Source organism: Sander vitreus, chromosome 3, assembly GCF_031162955.1.
Source record: "Sander vitreus isolate 19-12246 chromosome 3, sanVit1, whole genome shotgun sequence".
Lineage (NCBI taxonomy): Eukaryota > Metazoa > Chordata > Actinopteri > Perciformes > Percidae > Sander > Sander vitreus.
The window spans coordinates 5,611,731-5,633,272 of NC_135857.1; the positions used below are offsets into that span (position 1 = coordinate 5,611,731).

The 21,542-nt window shown below is 42.1% G+C and overlaps 1 protein-coding gene across 1 annotated transcript in view; it reads right to left on the reverse strand.

Annotated features, from left to right (window-relative positions):
- Positions 1–1,625: 1,625 nt before the first annotated feature.
- gal3st2 (galactose-3-O-sulfotransferase 2) overlaps positions 1,626–21,542 on the reverse strand; it is a 41,869-nt gene continuing 21,952 nt past the window's right edge. Inside the window, exons 2-4 of the mRNA XM_078243262.1 lie at positions 19,128–19,232; positions 4,458–5,097; positions 1,626–3,071 (exon numbers count right to left, since the gene is read on the reverse strand). Of these exons, the coding sequence (XP_078099388.1) occupies positions 2,076–3,071; positions 4,458–5,097; positions 19,128–19,232 (1,741 nt within the window). The 3' untranslated portion in view covers positions 1,626–2,075. The remainder of the gene's footprint in view (positions 3,072–4,457; positions 5,098–19,127; positions 19,233–21,542) is intronic.

Below are 21,542 nucleotides of genomic sequence, written 5' to 3' on the forward strand. Positions count from 1 at the left end.
CCGTTAGCATGCTAGCGCTAGCATGCTAGCTCGTTCTCAATGGCAAAACACTGCTACAACACACACAAATTCACCCTAATCTACAAAATAAATTGTATAAAACTACTTACATACCCTGTTCTGCAGGTATTCCACGCAAAGTTGGAAGTGCGCCCTCATTTAAAATAAGTCTCCCAGCTAATCCTGCCTTGTACAGGCCGAAGTTGAAGAAAATGATAGCTAGCAATTGTGAGCTTACCTAGCTACTACGCATGTGCGACTGCCAACAAAGATCTTACAGAAGTTGAGAGGTCTCACTCTGTAGCTAAAACAGAGACCTGACACAGTGTGAAAAGAGGATCTGCAGCAATGGGCAGTACAACAAAAATATGGTGTTTTTTGAAAATTAATTAAGATACAAGATACAATCTCAAATTACAATTATGAACCTGAAAATGAGCATAATATGGCCACTTTAAAACTGTCACCTGTGTTTTCCTTTACATAAATATGACGTTTCCACCATAAATTGGTGAAGACAAATTCACCACAAGGCAGGAAATTAAGTGTAAAACGCTGAACATTTTCTGGTGAAAGTCCCCCAGACCCCCTTGCTTCATATGCGTACCAATATTGAAACGAAGCCTACCACACTATAGACCATAGGCTGTTATTTCAACCAGCAACCTTTTGGGCTACTAGTGTGTTGCCCATCTATGATTTCTACCAGCCCAGCCTAATAAAGCAGGCTAAAAGTGGCACTGAAACCATAGACTGTATAATATTAATGGACAAAGCATCCGGTTCGGCGAAGTGCTGCAAATGCGGAAGTGCCTTAAACCTGCATTCTATCTGAATTCCAGCAGGGGGCGACACGTGCGGTTGCAAAAGGAGGTCTGTTTCTGTAGAAGTCTATGAGAAAGTGACCCACTTCTACACTTGATTTATTACCTCAGTAAACATTTTCATAATGAGTTTTACGGTCTCAATCGCTAGTTTTAAGTCTTCTGCAACACAGAATGATGTTCATTTTTTTAATTATGGTCTTGTTGATTTTAAAATCAGCAATAAAGCAGGGGCTGTTTTAGGGCGTGGCTATGATGTGATTGCCAGTTAAAGTGTAACGGCAAACTCAACGACTAATAGCAGATTACCAATGGTTTGTGGAGATCATGCTCTGTCCATTAATATTATACAGTCTATGGCTGAAACACACCATTATGTATGTAACAAAGTTGGTTTAAGAAGCAGTCATGCACATTGTTGTTTTCTGATAGTGTAGATATTTATTTCCCTACACATTTCTTGCACTTTTGAAATGTACATTTTAAAAACCTATGAAGGATTTGCCATTGCCCTCTTTGAAATGTTCTCATTAATAATGAACTAATTTAAAGAAATCTACTTGAAATTCAATTTTATTTATGGTGTCAAATTATAACAGAAGTTATCTCAGAACACTTTACAGATAGAGTAGGTCTAGACCACACTTTATAATTAACAAAGAACCAACAACTCCCCCCAAAAGCATTAACATAGCTGTGCACTTGATTTGTTTAAGTTTTTTTTTAAACATTGCCATAGCAATGTGTACTCCTACAGTTCAATTCATTTGAAATTTTATGTAAAATTGTATGATTCAGGTATCGAAATCAGAACTGAGAAAAATGGATCCGTGCATCTCCAATCAAAATATGCTCATTTGGTGCAAGTCTGAATTTTTGTCTGGTGCCACCATCAGGCCAAATTTTCCACTTTATACAAAAGAAATATATTTTTCTGACTACCACAAAACATACATTCATGTTATTGAAAGGATGAACCCTTTACATTTATAACACTATGACAGTCCCTTTACCCCCACCTTAAGAAAACCTCTACCTTTTTATCGTCACTAATAGCAAGGCTATTAGAACAGCCAAACCATGTTTTTTTTTTTTTTTTATATATCAACATGTAGGTTTCATTATGTAGGTTATAATGGACACTGCAATGGCAGTGTAATTATAGAAAGTGAGTATTAGACGGAAGAGCTGCTTCCATACCTCACAGTACAAACAAAACATTGTCCCGTGACTATTAGTCACAGTTACCAGTCATAGCATACTTGTTTTGTTGTTAGCTTCTGTGTGTGTTAACAGGGCACTTGTGGAGGCCTTTTGGTGCTTTAGATTTGAGAATTTGCTTCTTATAATTTGTCTGTGATGGGCTTCCCTGGCCCAGGCCATTCCCATCATACCAGTTCTGTCTGAGCGTTGACGTTGTGGAGCAACCATCCTTGTTTCTTGTCTATGCTTAGCAGCTAGCTCTGGGAACTGCTGGGTGTATAGACGGTCTGTGTACTGCAATTCTGGAGTTATAAGTCTTTGACATTTTATTTTGGTTTGTCTGTCTATGTGTGGGTTTAGGTTATAGCCCTGAATTACAGCTGCTCCATACTGGAACGGCTTTAGCCCGGCATCTTTAATCTGGGACGGGTCGACTGCCCCGCCATCTTTCAGGCAGCTGTTTGCTAGCTTGGCCTGTAGCTCTCTCAACTGAGATACTTCCCTCTTTATCTGCTCTTGCCCAACGAGACTATCCACCTTGTGCCAGAAGGTGGTGTTAAAGTGCAGGTAGATCCTCCAGTCCAAAGCATTCCACCTCTTGATTTTCTCTGCAGTGTTTGGTAAAAGTGGGTGACGAGTTTGTTCACTGCGACCGTTGAGCTTAAAGGAAACCACGTCTTCCAGGGACCAGCAGAGGGCATGCTTGAGCAAGATCATGGACTCATCAAAGTATTCAGAAATAAGAATAAGGTGGAAGTCCCGCTCAATGGCTGCAATAGCCATGCTGGCTCTCTCCTCCAGGTCTTCAGTATCAGCTGCAGCATTGTTGTCAAAGCCAAAGTCGAAAGCCAGGATATTATGAGCGTAGTGGTTGTTTTTCACTGATGAGTTGTAGTTTCTCCAGCTGTCTAAAAAGCTGTCCAGGCTGTGAGTCTTGTGGAAGGCTGGGATGCTCTTGTAGTAGATAAAGATGGACTCCATCATGGCCACAGGATGCCTCAAGATGGAAAAGTAGAAGGTATCCTCAGGCATCACTTTTGCCACCTGGGACATAACATATGAAAAACAAATAGTTTGAGTGGGTAAGTGCTCCGGTATTTAAGACTACTTTGGACAAAAAAGGGTAAAAGTGGTTCCAGCTGTCATTACTAATTTATATTGTACCATACCATATGTTGGGCCCATACCTTAAGTGGGGAACTTGTCATATGTACCTAAAATACAGCACACCCAGCCCCCACATGGAAGCTTTTGGACTTCACTGAGGTTGCCTAAATGAGGCCCAAATACCAGTCCATCACTCACTAAAGAGGGTTCCACATAGACATGTTGGCAGGACTATCTGTAATCTGGCTACTCAGGTCTCTTTTGTTTCTCTACAACCCTTTGACAATCACTGTTACAGGTAATCACCAAGCCAGTATGTCCATTGGGGCCCCTCAAGGCTGAGTAATGCATTACCATTAAACCCCATTAGGGCAACCTTAATTTGGACCCATTCAAAATAATTTGACACATTAAAAGTACAGTAGGGGCTCCACTAATGTGTCTCCAACATGTGTTGGGCTGCAAGTCAAATTCAAACACGGGACGTTGCCAAGGACTTAGCCTACATGGAGCCCACACTCTACCCGGTGCTAGAGGTCGCTCCTGTTCCTATATTTTTTGTTATGAATTACAGACACTGTACAGGAGTTTTTTATTTTGCTTAATTGTAACTTGCTTCTAATAGCGATGGCCAAATTAAGCATTATAAAGCTTCGTGAACCGTTTTATTTTCTGAGGCCACTAGATGGAGCTCTTGGATTCAAGAAAATGGCTCACAGAATGGCAATGCAGTGTGATTTAACCCTTTGTTGGCTCTTACTCTTTAACAGAAAGGTCGACCTCCTTAGAAATCCTTACCATAATGTTGTCAGACACTTAGAATATTAATCTGAGCCTGTCAGTGGCAAAATGAGCACTTTTGTGAACCTACATACAAGCTGCACAATTACCCTTTTAACTTACATTGTAGCTTGTTTTGCCGTTGCCAACTGTAGCGATTTTGCTTAATACTGGATACACCATCAAAATGTCAAAGAGTGTTGTTCTTATCAGTCACTTAGACACAAAAACATAGGAAAATAGGGTCCAGGTAAAAAAAAAAAAACGTTTTTCAATTTAGTTGACTACCATATTCATAAAAATGATATTAACTGGAATAATTGAGCAGTTGACAAAATGTGTTTCCAAAAGGCATCATATTTCATCCGGGTGTTATTCCAGACCCACACAGTTTCATCGTACCCACATTTCACAATTTGTTTCCACATTTAGCCCATATGAAGTCCATGTGGACATGTACTGTATACAGGGCTATAAATTCATACATATTAGTACAAAACAGGGTACAACTACCCAACTTTTACATTCTCTGATGAAGCTCACCTCAGATTTTGCAAACCTCATGTGGTTGCACATGATGTGGAACTCCCTTACACTTCGGCTGCTGACACCTTCCACAAAATGTGAAGCAAAGAAGAATGGGTAAAACAACTGGCTGTGTTTGTTCAGAGGTAGGGCAAAGGTCAAGTTCCTGCTTTCACCATAGCGATACAGGATATTTAAGATGGTACTGCTTGCTGTTTTGTGTGTCTTGAGAAAAAGAATGTGATACTTTGGGTGGCAGGTAGATTTCATATGAACACTGTTGATGTGAGCCTTTAAAAAACTTGATGGAGTGGGAGTGTCTGCAGTTAAACCTTTTCTAGTACTGCCTAGAAGTCCAAGGCTTGTTACATGTTTAGGTAGAAGCAGCGTCACAAGTGAAACTTTTCTTGCCTCCATCTGAGAGCCTGTAGCAAGGTTATCCACATGTCTTGACTGGATATAAGCCGATTGCTTTTGATATCCCTCATTTTGATGATGACGATCTGCAGTTCTGTCTGTCTGTAGTGACCTCAGGTCTGTCTTTACTGCCTGTGAAGACTCAGAATGGACGATTTCCCAGACATTTTGTGCAGTAGAAAACAGGTGCTGTTCGTTGACAGTCAATCTCAGATGTGGGAGTCCTGTCAGCTTGTCATTCCTGGGAAAAGTCATTGAAATATTTTACAACATAGTTTTTTTAGGTCCTCAAATACTCATTAAACCAGCAAATTAACTATTATCTTGTTATCGTGTTAGGTTGTCATGTGAATTAGAATGTTGCTTAAAGATAACACAAAAAAGATGATATATTATAAACGTAAAGTCCTGACAAGGATTGAAGGATTTCCTGTGATTATGAATTCTTGACTTGCCCTGAATACATCACTCCAAAGATTCCTGGGATTTCTCGCCCTAAAAAAAATGTGATTTTAAACACAAAACTGTGAATAATTTATCATACAATGATGAAGGAACATTTGGGAAAATCTGTTGCATGTAGCCGTTCTGTTTCTGTTTCATTGGATTTTGAAATTAAAAAGAATGAATTTCTAGCACTAAATATTTATGCATTGAAATTATGTATCTGTATTTTTTTGCCTCTAAAATTTTACTCTTCAAATTTTCAACAACAAATTCTCACCTCTATTTTTCTAAGTTCATGAATTGAGAATCCAAAATTCAACATAACTCAAAAATTCAAATATTCAATATACCAAAGTCAGACGCAAAATACAATGTATGTAAATTCAACTAATATATTTTCAACTTCCTCAAATTCAACAGGCCAAATTCAGCTGATAAATGTAATGATTAGAGAGAAATCAACGGTGTACAGTTTGAAATTGATGGCCAATTGCACATTTGCTCCGATGTTGTCGGACGTGAGAAGCTCCAGTCTGACGTGACAGCCAGCTGGTGGTGGCCGGGATCGCTCACTCCCTGGCCGACCAGTGATGCTCACAGACCTTGCTGTCTGCTGGAAGTCTATCAATGGACAAAATAACGAAACACAATTATCCATTATAAGATAAATGGCAACCTGTTGTTATCTGCCTTTCGCAAAAGCTCCACAAGCGATTGTGGGTGTAACTTTTAACGAGCTGGTCGGCTGAGAGAGAGACACACACACACAGGCGAGGGAGAGCAGAGAGATATGTCTCTCTTTAACATACTTTTATTTAACAAGGGTTGTAAAAAAAAATCTGCTCAAACTTTTTTTATTGACATGAACAAAACAGTTATTTTTAAGAGTCGTGTCATTCAGGTCTGATAATGCCTCTCTGAACACTGGTCTGTCCTACAGGTGTACATTAGTGTTATGTGGAAATATATTTTTTTTATATAGCCTAGCAGTGCACTTATAGCCTACATGCCCAGAGGCAACAGATGGGAATTATCTTTACATCTGGCGCAATACATTTATTGTTCCTGTTTTATGCCAATGAATGAAAATTATAAGCTTTGGTGTCTCCCCTTAAAGGACAATTCCAGGCGCAAAACGAACCTAGGGGTAAATAACAGATGTGTACCCACTCGATCGCTCTGAGACATGTTTTCATGCTAATCGAATGTGTTTGTAGCTTGAAAGAAGCTAGCGCGGACCGCTGATTATCTTACAACGCTAGTATTCGGGGCACAGGGAAAGTAAAAACAATTAGCTATTTTGTACCACTAAAAAGGCTCAAAATATCACCAAACTTCAACGGTAGCATAATGAGGATCCCTAAATGTTAACTGAAGCATTGAGAACATTGTAAGTGTACAGATATATTGAGCAAATTGCTTTTGATTTTAGTTTGCATCGCCAGCTGTAAGTCATGACTGGTTTTCAAGACGGCGGCCGCATGTAAACATGAACGCGAGTGTCTTTATAATCTCTCTTTTCAATAAACTGTCTGTACATTTACAAAGTTCTCAATGCTTCGGTTAACATTTAGGGACCCTCGTTAGGCTACCGTTGAAGTGTGGTGATATTTTGAGCCTTTTTAGTGGTACAAAATTGCGATTTGTTTTTACTTTCCCTGTGCCCCGAATATTAGCGTTGTAAGCTAATCAGCGGTCTGCGCTAGCTTCTTTCAAGCTACAAACACATTTGATTAGCATGAAAACATGTCCCAGAGAATGATCGAGTGGGTACACATCTGTTATTAATCCCCTAGGTTCATTTTGCGCTGATTTGTCCTTTAAGTCTAAATAACATATGCCATAATTTATTATTTGCACATAGGCTATGTTAAAGAGAGACCTATCTCTCTGCCCTTTCAGGCGCTGCTACTCCTCTGACTCCTGCTCTGGCTGCTCAGCGAGCTCAGTAAATGTTATGCCGCAATTGCTTGTGGAGCTTTTTAACTCGAAAGGCAGCTAACCACAGGTTGCTGTTTATCTTCTAATCAGTGTTGGGAGTAACGTGTTACAAAAAGTAACGCAATTACAGTAATGTATTCCTTTTTGTTGTAAACGCAGTAATATAATGCATTACTAATTAAATTTTGGTAATATTATACTCGTTACAATCTCAGTTGTACTGCTGAGTTACAACGCATTTTAACGCAACATTTAGTTTAGAATTCACCAACACCGCAAAACATTTCTTCACAGGAGAAAAAAAAGCCATTAGTGTTATTTCCTGTTGCTGTATTCGATGGTTGAGATGACTGCAGAGACAGATACATTTGCGAGATGGTCATTATTTTTTTTAGGAGTTATTACGCTGCGTTGAAGTGGTCAGAGCCAGAACTAGAGACGGTACGGACAACATCTGTGTCCCAACAGGTGAAGGTACGTCAGCGCGGACAGCAGTGTGTCCGAGCTGCTGACAGATAGAAACATGTCGGGAATTAATGTTTAGGCTTGCTATGTAATATCATTGCATTTTATCAGCCGTGGAGTGTAATTATGCCTGTAGTGGAATGGCTTCAAATGACGACCAAAAACGCTTGTCTTTTACTGTGACCATTTACTGTTCAATATGTTGCAGTTTAACAAGAAAGTGAGCAACTTTAGCTTATCGGACATGTTTTGCATCTAGCGTCTCACGTTCATCTCAGTAAGCTAACAAGAGTACACAACAGACAACTTCCGTGTAGGCTACTTCAAAATAAAAGCACTTCCTGTGACGGTTCGCAGTAAAACTAAATTACTGTTAAACAAATAAGGTTGTGTACCTTTTCACATATCAGCTGTAAATCAAGTACTGTACACTATAATTGACCATTTCCTTTAGACTGTTGTAAACTAAACAACATGAATTTCTTATTTAAGTGCTTTAAACAAACATTTTACAACAATGCTGTACTTCAATACAACTGTAAGGTACTTTTAATTGAGTATTTCCATTTTCTCCTATTTGCCTGTTGTACGTTTTACTTATCTATTTTATAGCTTTAGTTACTTTGCATATTCATATTAATTATACAAAATATTATGAATAATCTATGATGTATTAAAGTGGATAAAGAGGAGACTTATTGATCCGGTGGTGAAATTCACAACCTAGCTGCCAAGTCAAACTTCCGCTGTTATTTTGGTGAAAGTAACTCAAAAGTAATGCAAAAAGTAGTGCAACACATTACAATTCAGAGACAGTAATATTGTAATATAACTGATTACTCTCAAATGACAATAACTACTAATGTATTACATTTTGGAAGTAACTTGCCCAACACTGCTTATAATAGATAATTGTGTTTTGTAATTTAAAGAAATTGTCAACAAACTTGTCCACGAGTCTATTGAGAGACTTCCAGCTGACAGCAAGGTCTGTGAGCATCAATGGCCGTCCGGCCTGCGATTGATCCCGGCTGCCACTAACTGGCTGTCACGTCAGACTGGAGCTTCTCAAGTCCGACAACATCAGAGCAAATATGCAATTCGCCATCAATATTTGTAAAAATGCCCACATTCGAACTCTGCATAGTTGATTTCTCACATAAAAAACTCTCATAAGTGAATTTAGTGGTGAAATAGCAGACGGAAATTGTAAAAGGTTTCCAGTTGTTGGCTGCTGCTACTATGGCAAACTACCGTTCTAGAATCGATTGCTTTTACTTGGGTTCCCAGACATTAATACTGAATTTTAAACATTACATTTTGCAGCTGAATTTGGCCTGTTGAATTTTAGCAAGTTGAAAATTAGTTGAATTTTAAACATTGTATTTTGCATCTGAGTTTGTTATATTGAATTTTTTTACGATGAATTTTTGATTCTGAATTTATGAACTTTAAAAAAAAAAATCAAAGGTGAAATTCAGATACATAATTGTAATGCATAAATATTTAGTGTTAGAAATTCAATGGCTTTTTTTATTTCAAAATCTGATGAAACAGATTTACTTCCATATGAAGGCCTGCATGTCTAGATTATATAATTAATTAGCTTAATAACTGTGTTTCAAGCTATGACAGTAATGAGGTTTGGAGAAAGCATTTAGGTTTCAGTAAATATGCCCTGAGTTTGGACACACATACACACTCTAAAGTTCCTGGCTTCCTGCAGGTTTTGGTCCCTGGAAATGCAAGCAGATTTTGGCAAGAATTCCCAGTAAATATTGGGATCTTATTCAACCCTATTCCTGACCCATGGTTTAAAATCTGATAAGATATGCTAGACATGACATTTGAATTGTTTTATTTTATTATAGTTTCAGTCAGCCAACATGGAACAGAATATTATGTGAATGTATAAAATGCACAGCGTTTGTTTGTTGCCAAGGCTCTGACCTTGTCACTCTCCACAAGTAACATTAAGCTCAGCGCAGCAGGTAGTGTGGAGTGACCATACTAACTTCTCCCCTAAGAGTCTAATACCTCTTTCAAACCAACAACCAGGGTTAGACCAGGGTTATCTGACCTATGTTTAACCCTTCTTTTGTCAATTCAAACCAGTCAACAGGGGTTGATCCCTGATCATGACAATTCAGATATGACCTGGGTCACATCTGGGGAGCAATGCATACCAATGACCTCACTGCTAGAAATTGGCAGGCTTTACACGTCAGCTAACGTTGTCACATAATCCAGTCCAGCTGTACACCAACAGAACTAATGTTTTGTACTTTAATTCCTCAGTGTAAAGTACGCTCTCGCCTACATTCCAATGCACAAATAAATGACCATCAAACACCCAACACATTGGGCCCTATTTTAACGATCTAAGGTGCGTTTAGGGCGTGAACGAATCTACTTTTGCAAGTTTAATGGCGGAAAAAAAGGGTCCATGCGCCACACACATGGTTCAAAAGGGTTGTACCTACTGTCTTAATTAATCATAGGTGTGTTTTGGGCATAACATGCAATAAACCATTCCCTTTAAAAGCCAGGTGCATTTGTAGCCGGGTTTGGTCAGTGGGTAGAGCAGGCGCACATATACTGAGAGGTTTATGCCTGGTAAGCAGGAAGGAGAGATTTTCAGGAGAAGAAACTGATCTCCTTGTGCGTGAAGTGAAAGTCTGCGAGCAGATTATATATGGCACGAGCACTATGCCACCAAAAAGCGCCACGAGGTGAAGCAGGCGTTAAAAAAAATAATGAAATGCTGCGTTATTGACTTAAGACCAGGTTTTTGTTGGTCAATGGCACGATCACTTTCCGCTGCCTCAAGATAGCAATACGCCAAGAATGCACCTGAACACACTTCACTGTAAGACCAGCACACCTATGGGCTCACAGATGGGCGCAGGTGCATTTGCTATTTAAACAACATGGGAGCTGGATGGGAAATTGAGACTTGCGTCGGACTATTAAATAAAAACAGAATACAATGATTTGCCAGTCCTTTTCAACCTATATTCAATTGAATACACAACAAAGACAAGATATCTAATGTTCAAACTGATAAACGTTTTTTTGCAAATATTCACTCATTTTGAATTTGATGCCTGGAACACGTTCCAAAAAAAGCTGGGACAGGGGCAACAAAAGACTGGGAAAAATTAATTTAAAAAAAACACCTGTTTGGAACATTCCACTGGTGAACAGGTTAATTAGATACAGGTGAGTGCCATGATTGGGATTCACAAGCAAGGACGGGGCAAGGTTCACCACTTTATGAACAACTGCGTGAGCAAATAGTCCAACAGTTCGAAAGGAATCTAGGGATTTCATCATCCACAGTCCATAATATCATCAAAAGATTCAAAGAATCTAGAGAAATCTCTGCACGTAAGGGCCAAAGCCAAAACCAACATTGAATGCCCGTGACCTTCGAACCCACTGCATTAAAAAACCAACCTCATTATGTAAAGGTTGGGCTCAGGAACACTTCAGAAAACTATTGTCAGTTAACACAGTTACCTACAAATGTAAGTTGAAACTCTAAAAAAATAAATCAACAACAACCAGAAACGCCACTGGCTTCTCTGGGCCTGAGCTCATCTGAGATGGACTGACGCAAAGTGGAAAAGTGTGCTATGGTCTGGCGACTCCACATTTCAAATTGTTTTTCTCAAAATCATGGGACGTCATATCCTCCGTGCCAAAGAGGAAAAGGACCAGATTGTTATCAGCGCAAAAAGTTCAAAAGCCAGCATCTGTGATGGTATGGGGGGTGTGTTAGTGCAACTTGCACAGCTGTGAAGGCACCATTAATGCTGAAAGGTATGTACAGGTTTTGGAGCAAAATATGTTGCCAAACAAGCAATGTCTTTTTCAGGGACATCCCTGCTTATTTCAGCAAAAACAATGCCAAGCCACATTTTGCAAGTGTAACAACAGCGTGGCTTTGTAGTAAAAGAGTGTGGGTACTAGACTGGCCTGACTGCAGTCCAGACCTGTCTCCCATTGAAAATGTGTGGTGCGGACGTCCGGTGTTGCAGTGTGATGGAGTTGTCTCGTTTTTCCCCTCGCTCCCACCCTCTTCATCTTTAACCCTCTTTACAGTCCAGCCAAAACGCTACAACTAGCCACTAATATTTAACTATATTCAGCAGCACTTTGCCACAACGAGAGGATGTCCAGCAAGTCGAAGAAAGATGACCAGAAGAGGGGTGATTTGCTGTCGAGCGTCTTGCTAACAGCTATGTTAGCCGAACACAAGGCCTCGCTCTTGGCTGAATTCAACACGGCGTTTTCCAAACTCAAGGCAAAGCTAGATAACATCCAGACCAGGTCTGTCGCGATATGCAATAAATCAATTAATTGCATGATAAATAAAAATTAGCTCGATAATTTTTCCCGCTGCGATAATTTCCATTTGCATGCTTGTTTGTTTGTTTTCCTCGTCTCTCTCTCCCAAAGAGACTGGATGACCTCTCCGGTGCATCGGTGACCACTCTCAGTTCCTTAGCGTAATGAGGAGTGAACCCTCGTGTCAGTCATTTGTAGAAAAAAAAAAAAGAAAAAAAAAAGTGTAGCGATTTTGATCAGTTGAAGAGTCAGTTTGGCTGTACAGAGAGAAGTGAAGGACAAACAAGGCAGCTAGATCATGATCATAGGTACAATTGGTGGGGCTAACTTTTCCATTATGAATATTAATGCCCCAAATGAAGATGATCCTAATTTTTCATCCATATTGGTGAAGGAAGCTAAAGGGATAATTATTGCTCCTCATGGCCTAATCCAATGCAAGGTTCTTCATAAAGTCCACTACTGTTAGGGGCTTGTTCTGACCCAGAACGCAGAGATTTCACACACAGACAATAAAAGCAGTCTGTAAATGTTTTAATGAACAAAATGGTACTCAGAGATACAGTGTGGATTTTGTCTGAGCGGGGAATCTCCTGGCTGGTCCGAGTACCGAGGCGAGCCGAGGGGGAAGGATCCAGGTCGTACGAGACTCGAGGCAAGGAAGAGTTCACAGAAGTTTCCACAGGAGGAGGATAAGGCTGGAAGCTTGTAGGCACAGCAGGTCTGAGTGGTCACACATGGGTGTAGATAACGAACTGGCGCCGAAGAGGTGATCAGCCTGGGTTTAAGTATTGCTGGAATGAATCTTGTAGATGAGCTGCAGCTGTGAGGAATGGCTGTGCAGTGTTGGTTCGGCCACGCCCCTTGACCTACTTTCCTTTGAACACACCTCCAGCACTCCAGGTGGAAAAACACAGATACACACAGACAAACAGAACAAAAACACCCAAAACAGGGCGGAGAGAGAGAGCTGCCCATAACAGGACCCCCCCCAACAGATTGTCAGGGTGAGCTTGATGGAAGTCCTTCACGAGTTGTGGATCCAAAATAAAACTTCTGGGAATCCAGGAACGCTCCTCTGGTCCATAACCCTCCCAGTCGACAAGGTACTGGAGCCCCCTGCCCCGCCGCCGAACATCCAAAAGACTTTGGACAGTGTAGGCCGGGTGGTTGTCAATCATGCATACAGGTGGTGGAGGATCTGCAGGCGGGCACAGAGGACTGGACGAGACAGGTTTCAGTTGCGACACATGAAAGGCAGGATGACACCTCATAGTCCTTGGCAACTTTAACCGCACAGCAGAGGGATTGATAATCAAATCAATAAGGAAAGGACCCAAAAACCGAGGTGCCAACTTGAGCGATTCAATCCGCATGGGAATGTTCTTCGAAGAAAGCCACACCTGTTGTCCAGGCTGGTACTGGGGAGCTGGGGTCCTGCGCCGATCTGCCGAACTCTTGTTCTGCTCTGTGGTCCTGAGCAACGCTTCAGGGGCGTCACGCCAAACCTGATGACAGCGACGTAAGCTTTCCTTAACAGAGGGAACCGCCAATTCCTTCTCTTGATCTGGAAACAGAGGAGGTTGATACCCCAGCGACACCTTGAAAGGGGATAGGCCGGTAGCACAGGTGGTTAGGGAGTTGTCGGCATACTCGATCCAAGGGAAGGCGTTTTGCCCAAGAAGATGGATGCTGAGCCGCCACACAGCGAAGAGACGCGTCCAGGTCCTGGTTGGCTCTCTCAGTCTGGCCGTTTGATTGTGGATGGAATCCTGAGGAGAGACAGTCGCGCCGAGAGCAGAACAAAAATCTTTCCAGACTTGAGAAATGAACTGTGGGCCTAAGACTAAGAGACTACCGCCTGCCTCACTGGCAGTCGGTAATGCTACATAGTGAGCAGATTTAGAGAATCTGTCCACAATGGTGAGTATTGTATCATTACCTTCGGACGCAGGGAGACCAGTGACAAAGTCCAGGGCTATGTGTGACCAGGGACGACTCGGGACCGGCAGGGGTTGCAGCAGACCCGAGGAAGACTGGTGGGATGCTTTACCCAGGGCACAGGTGGTACATGCTGCCACGAAAGCCCGGACATCAGCTTCTGCTGACGGCCACCAAAAATGTCTTCTCAGCAACGTAAGGGTACGTTGCATTCCTGGATGGCAGGCAAAATGGGAAGAATGGACCCACTGCAACACTTCAGACCGCACAGATACAGGGACATAGAGCCGGCCAGATGGTCCATCTGCTGGTCCAGGGTATGATACTTGAGCCATCTTGACCAGAGATTTGATCTCCCAGCGAACTGCGGCCACAACGCAGGTAGAGGGCAGGATGGACTCTGGTTCACCGGACTCCGAGATGGAAAACTGGCGGGACAAAGCATCAGGTTTTACATTGCGAGATCCTGGACGGTAAGTAAGAGTAAAGTTAAACCTACTGAAGAATATGGACCATCTGGCCTGGCAAGAGTTTAGTCTCTTTGAAGACTGGATGAAAGTTCTTGTGGTCGGTCCATACCACAAAAGGCTGTTCCTCCCCATCCAGCCAATGCCTCCATTCCTCCAGCGCCAGTTTCACGGCCAGCAACTCCCGGTTTCCCACGTCATAGTGTCTTTAGCTGGAGATAACTTCTTGGGAAAAAAAAGCACAAGGATGGAGTTTTTGATCCGTGGGGGAGCGTTGTGATAGAACCGCTCCAACACCGGAGTCTGAAGCATCCACTTCCACCACAAAAGGCAAAGAAGTATCAGGATGAATGAGCACAGGGGAGGTGGTACTCATGGCTAGATCAGCGTCAGGAGACCACACAAACGGAACTTTAGGGGAAGTGAGTTTGGTGAGGGGACCAACCACCTGACTAAAGCCCTGAATGAATCTCCTGTAGAAATTAGCAAACCCCAGAAAATGTTGTAGTTGTTTGCGAGTCTGGGGAATGGGCCATTCAGATACTGCCTTAATCTTGTCGGGGTCTGCTGAAACCTGTCCCTTTCCAACAATGAACCCAAGGAAGGGGACTGACTCACGGTGGAATGGACACTTCTCCGCTTTAACAAAAAGTTGGTTTTCCAACAGACGTTGCAGGACAAGACGGACGTGGGAAACGTGTTCTTTAAGGGACTTCGAATCAGAATATCGTCAAGGTAGACAAAAACAAAACGATTTAACACATCTCTTAGCACATCATTCACCATAGTTTGAAATATAGCTGGTGCATTTGTGAGTCCAAAGGCATTACCAGATATTCGAAGTGTCCAAGTGGTGTATTGAAGGCTGTTTTCCACTCATCTCCTTGCCGAATCCTGACGAGATGATAGGCATTGCGCAGATCCAGTTTAGAGAAGACAGTGGCGCCCTAAAGTGAAAATCTATACAGCGGCGCAGCGTCTTGTCCTTCTTGTCCACAAAGAAGAACCCTGCCCCCACAGGTGATGATGGACGAATGATACCCGCGTCCAGGGACTCTGCGATATATTTCTCCATAGCCTCTCTCTCAGGTCTGGACAAGTTGTAGAGTCGGCTAGCAGGCAAGGGAGCTCCTGGAAACAACTCAATCGCACATAGGGTTTATGGGGTAGCAGAGATAATGCTTTCTCCTTGCTGAACACTTCCGCTAAATCCAGATATTCTTTGGGAACTGATGACAGATCAGGCAGTTTCTCTGATACAGAAGGGGTGTTCACGTTGGGAGGAATAGCTGAACCGAGACATGAGGAATGACAAAAACTGCTCCAACTGCTGATAGTTTTGTGTTGCTAGTCTATTTGAGGGTTGTGTAACCTAAGCCATGGAAACCCGAGAATGAGAGGGGATGAGGAAGCTGACACTACTTTAAAAGTGATTTCCTCTCGATGGTTACCGGAGAGAACGAGTGTAACTGGGATGGTTTGTTGCGTAACTTTAGCCAGTAGCTGACTGTCAATGGTTGTGACATTGATAGGGGATGGGAATGATTCGAGGGGAAGGTCAGCCTGCTTAGCCAGATTAAAGTCTATGAAGTTATCTTCTGCCCCAGAATCAATAAGGGCAGATAACGGTAGTGACAGCGTACCCAATTGGAGAGTTGCAGGGAGCGACAGACGAGGGGATGTGGGCTCAGTTACAGGAATGGGGCTCACTAGTGTACCCACTCTCACTAACGAGCCTCCTCTTTTGGGCGTACAGGACAATTAGCGAGAAAATGGGAGGAGTTGCCACAGTACAGGCACTCACCTGCCTGTTGGCGGCGTAAGCATTCAGCTGGGGAAAGCCGAGCTCCACCCAATTGCATGGGGACGGGCAGGGAAGAGTTCACAGAAGTTTCCACAGGAGGAGGATAAGGCTGGACGGTGAGGCTGGAAGCTTGTAGGCACAGCAGAGGCGGCAGCAGGTCTGAGCGGTCACACATGGGTGTAGATAACAAACTGGCGCCAAAGAGGTGATCAGCCCGGGTTTAAGTATTGCTGGAATGAATCTTGTAGATGAGCTGCAGCTGTGAGGAACGGCTGTGCGGCGTTGATTCAGCCACGCCCCTTGACCTACTTTCCTCTGAACACACCTCCAGCACTCCAGGTGGAAAAACACAGATACACACAGACAAACAGAACAAAAACACCCAAAACAGGGCGGAGAGAGAGAGCTGCCCATAACAACTACACAAATGCAAAATTGTCTAAAATATACTCCACTGTCCGGGACGCCTGAAACAGGTGTAACCAGACTCCTGCCAACCATACTCATATGTTCTGGTCTTGCCCTAAATTAACAACTTTTTTTGACACCATGAGTAGAGCCTATGAGCACATTATCCCCCCTAACCCTTTGTAAGCCATTTTTGGAATTTCCCCTGACGCTAACCTCCCTGTTGCACTGAGGCGGGCCCTAGCGTTTACATCTCTGCTAGCGGAGACTGATCTTGCTCAACTTGAAGCTTTCCTGCCCACCTACACACGACTGTTGGATTAAAGAGGTGCTCGACAATTTGAAGCTTGAAAAGCTTAGATCTTCTTTGATAGGCTCTATCTTGACATTCCTAGTGACAGGAACCCTTTCCTAGAACTCGTTGACTCCCTCAGCATACTTCCTGACTTGGAGGACTGAGCTCCTTCTGGACTGCTGCATTTGACGCCAGGTGGGTAGGGGGACTTGAGGGGAAGTGACATATCAGTTCCACCATGCTATGTTCACTTTGTTCACTATGTTGTGACACTTTTTGTTAAAATTCAAAATTCGAATAAAAAAAGTTGGAAAAGAAAAAGAAAATGTGTGGCGCATTCTGAAGCATAAAATACAACAACAGAGACCCTGGACTGTTGAGCAACTGAAGTCGTACTTCAAGCAAGAATGGGAAAGAATTCCACCTCCAAAGGTGCAACAATTAGTTTCCTCAGTTCCCAAACGCTTATTGAGTGTTGTTAAAAGAAAAGTGGTAAACATGCCCCTGTCCCAGCTTTTTTTAAATGTGTTGCAGGCATTAAATTCTAAATGAGTAAATATTTGCAAAAAAATAAAATGTATCAGTTTAAACATTAAATATCTTTTCTTTATAGTGTATTCAATTGAATATAGATTTAAAAGGATTTGCATATCATTGTATTATGTTTTTATTTGTGTTTTACACAACCTCCCAACATTGGAATTGGGATTTGTACAACAAAGAAAGGCACCACCTTGTGGCGCTACTAAGCATTGCAGTTATATTTCTGTCTGTTAGGAGGACGAGGGGAGAGCATTTGTCTTTGTTTGATAACATTGAAAGTAAAGTTAGGCTTTTTAAAAAAGAACGAGAAAAAGAGGGCGTGAGCCAGCAGACACTGAACTGCAGGCTGCAGACCGATGTTTGTGTTCCTGAGTTTTCACAGGCAGCTTTTTTTCAAATGCAACTCCACTACAATTCTCCAAAGTTGACGGTGGACACCCGGGCACTTTCACCACTATCAGAGGTCTTTGCTCATACTGCTGTTCTCATAGGCCAGGGTATGCAACCTGTGGCTCCGGAGACACGTGGCTCTTTATCCGCTCTCCAGTGGCTTCCTGTGGCTTTGACAAAATGTTATATGGAGATGAGTAACGGTTATTTAATTTTCATTTATCATTTTGTAGGCCTTAATTCGCAATCGCGCCAATTCACGCAAATTCAACCAATCACTGTGACTTTAGTGTGACTCGCAATTCTGACCAATCACCGCAACTTTTCCACAAATTTGACCAATAACTGGAGTATCCCGCAACTTCAACCAATCCCAGCAGTCCCACGTGCCAGACTTTACGTCAATATAATGTGACTCTGAGTGCCACTGACCGAGCGGGAGTGAGAGAGAGATAGTTTCCGATATGAAGACGAGACTCGAACATCTCACATTTACTAACAAAATGTACAGCGAAAGACCATGCAAAACATTTCAGACCGTCCTGCCAAACTGAATAGATAGAATAGATTTTAAAATCAATGTACAATGAAAGGTTTTTTCACTCTTAAGTCAGCAGCTGCTGTTTCTATCCTGTTGCTCCAGTCCAATCCAGTTCCCCCCGCTTCTGACGCGCACACACACAAACACTGAGCCTTTTTGGTAAGGTTACTAGGAAAACTCAGCCCAGAGTAGTTTCATTCTGCCCAAAACAAGTTTCCTTTTGATTTTTAAGGAACTATACAAAAAAATTGCAACTTTTTTTGCAACTTTCACTGTCTCCCGCAACTTCATTGCAACAAACATACAAAAGACATCGCAACTTTTATCGCAATTATATGTCATAGGGAATTAATTGAACTCTGCCTGTGAAAACCCAGAGTACAGCACAGTGTGGTGTTGTTGTTTTTTTAAAGTCTGTGGCAACATGTGACGACTATGCTCCCCCCCACCACCCGATTTCCAACCAATGACATAGTTTGTCCGGCCCCATTTCTTAGCAACCCTGGTCATGCACAATTCACATTGAAATCGACCTGTGACCGACCCTCCTCGACTGGTTTAGTACCCTTTCAAACACACAGTCAACCCTGGTTCAACCCTGGTTGAGCCCTCGATATGAAATAGCTGTAGAAGTGGATACAGGGTGGAGGTGGGGCAGGGCAGCAGGAAACTTTACCTGGCCTGGTGGGCGACAAACGTCTGAATGGCAATACAGACCACGAGCAGGATTAGCAGTATCCAGAGAGAGTGACGCCTGCTGCACACCCCTCTCCTCACACACCTGCAGGGAGAGCACACACACACACACACACACACACACACACACACACACACACACACACACACACACACACACAAATTACTTTACTGCAAATTAGGCTTCAGCTAAGCATTCATCAACCGGCTTCATATAAAGCCACTGTTACCACTAGGTGTTGCACGTGCCACAGCAACTGCTCCAGAGTGAAACTGTAATGAGACTGAGAGTGCCCATAAATGTGAGTGTAGCGGCTCCAGACCACGTGCTGGCGGTAATGCACAAGCTGGTTTGCTACCCGCCCAACAAACACTTAACAAGCAAAATAAAGTGGCTCCACAATCAGCAGAATCTTTCACAAAAAAACATTTTACTTTTCTTCTTTTAAACATCAAAAGAAAACTGTTAAAATATCAAAATGTTATAAATAGGGCTCAATGATTTACAAAATAGCCTACAGGACATATCAATACAAATAGACTTTGAGCTATAGTACAACTTGAAAAACTACAACTGTCTATGAAGAACAGCAAACATATCAAAATGTATTAAATAGGCCTCACAGGTGGCCGGGTTGGGTCAGTGGGTAGCGCAGGTGCACATATATTGAGAGTTGAGGTTTATGCCTTGATGCAGAGGTCCAGGGTTTGAATCTGACCTGTGACAAATTCCTTCCCCTTTTCTCACCTAGCTCTCCTGTCAAAATTAAAGGTGGAAAAGACCCAAAAAATAATCTAAAAAAAAAAAAAAATAGGCCTCACTGAATGCAAAAATATAAAGGCATAAACTGATGGCTTAGGCTGATCAAACAGTGCAATCACAATGGAAAATGTAAAACTGTAAACCTCAACAATCAAAATGTCAGTGAAAAGTAAATGTCCGACTGCAGGAATGTGCAATATGAGAAATGCTTTAAATGGAAAAAACTGTAAAACATATAAATATATAACACTGCAAAACTGTGCAAAGAAGATAAAGTAATGGCATTTAATGAAGCCTGCATAGCATTGGTTTAGTCGAGGCTTCCTTAAGTTTATAAGTTCTTGGCCAAAAACGGCAGCATTTTTAGGGGTAACACCCACTTCGTGGAAATGGAGGAGAAAGACAGTCCAAAACTGCAGACAGTTCTCTTAAGTTGCGAACGTTTCACTGGATCACACACTGGAGAGAGAATAAATTTGAAGTTTGAGCATAGCAGCTTGAAAACACCACTTTGTGGGAGGAAATATGTAAGGATTACCAAGATGATGTGGAATCCTTCCAGAACAGCTGCCAGCAGCAGTGGATACAGTGCTTTGCGCATTCATTGCAGCTTGTTGTGAGAGACGGACCAAAGAAGACACAAATTCTGAACAGTGCAATAGCAAAGGTGACAAAATTCTGTAGTTTACTCCATTCTACGTGTGGACTGGAGGAAACATTTGTATGTAGCAGGAGTATGGAGCAAATCACATCATCCCCTTAGTTGTATCCACAAAATGGAACACAACTCTCTCTGCTTGTGGAGGCAGTCACTGACCTGGATCATCAAAGCCTAAATTCTCTCCTGGAAGCCCAAGGACATCAGCCAGAGAATGGAGTCAGCTGAAAGAGCTTGTGGAAATTTTAGTCCCATTTCTTCAAGCAATAGACCTCATACAAGGGGAGAAAGTGGTGACTGTTAGTGCGCCTCTCCCTTGTGTACTCTCACTCAACAGCCACCTCATTCATATGCTGAATGCATCTCGTCACCTGGTTGGTTTAGTAAAAGCACTGCAGAAGACAATGCTGTTTTCAGGGGATCTTTGCAAATGTCAAAATGGATGAAACAGCTCAACCCCCCATAGAGCTTTCCTTGTCTGCAGTACTAGACCCGTCCTTCTGCCTCTTTTGGCTAGAGCAAGATACACACATTATTTACCAGATTTAACAGATCATCTTTTTGAAATCTAACCATTCTGTTGCATAAACCTTTCTACCTCTTAGGCCACTGAAGGACACCTACAAGCCAGAAATGTGTTGTGGCCCATACCCACTGTGTTAAAAGAAGAGAAAGGTTAACTACTCTGATCTCATCATTTAGATTTTTTAGAATCTTTTTTTATGTTTCTAACCATTTTGTAAAAAGTTACATGTCATAAGTTGGTCATTTTCGGTATTTGTTCTTATGGCCCCACAGAGCCTACACAATTGAAGGAAAAGTTTGTCATTATGATTCAGCAACAGACATGCGAGTCCTTTTTTCTTTAGTCCCTCAATATTTAGTCTGTACTGTACTGTATGTTCATGTTACATGGTAAAATACAGTTATTAACTTAAAAGTAAAGCATTCTTGGTGTTTTTTGTAATAGCCTT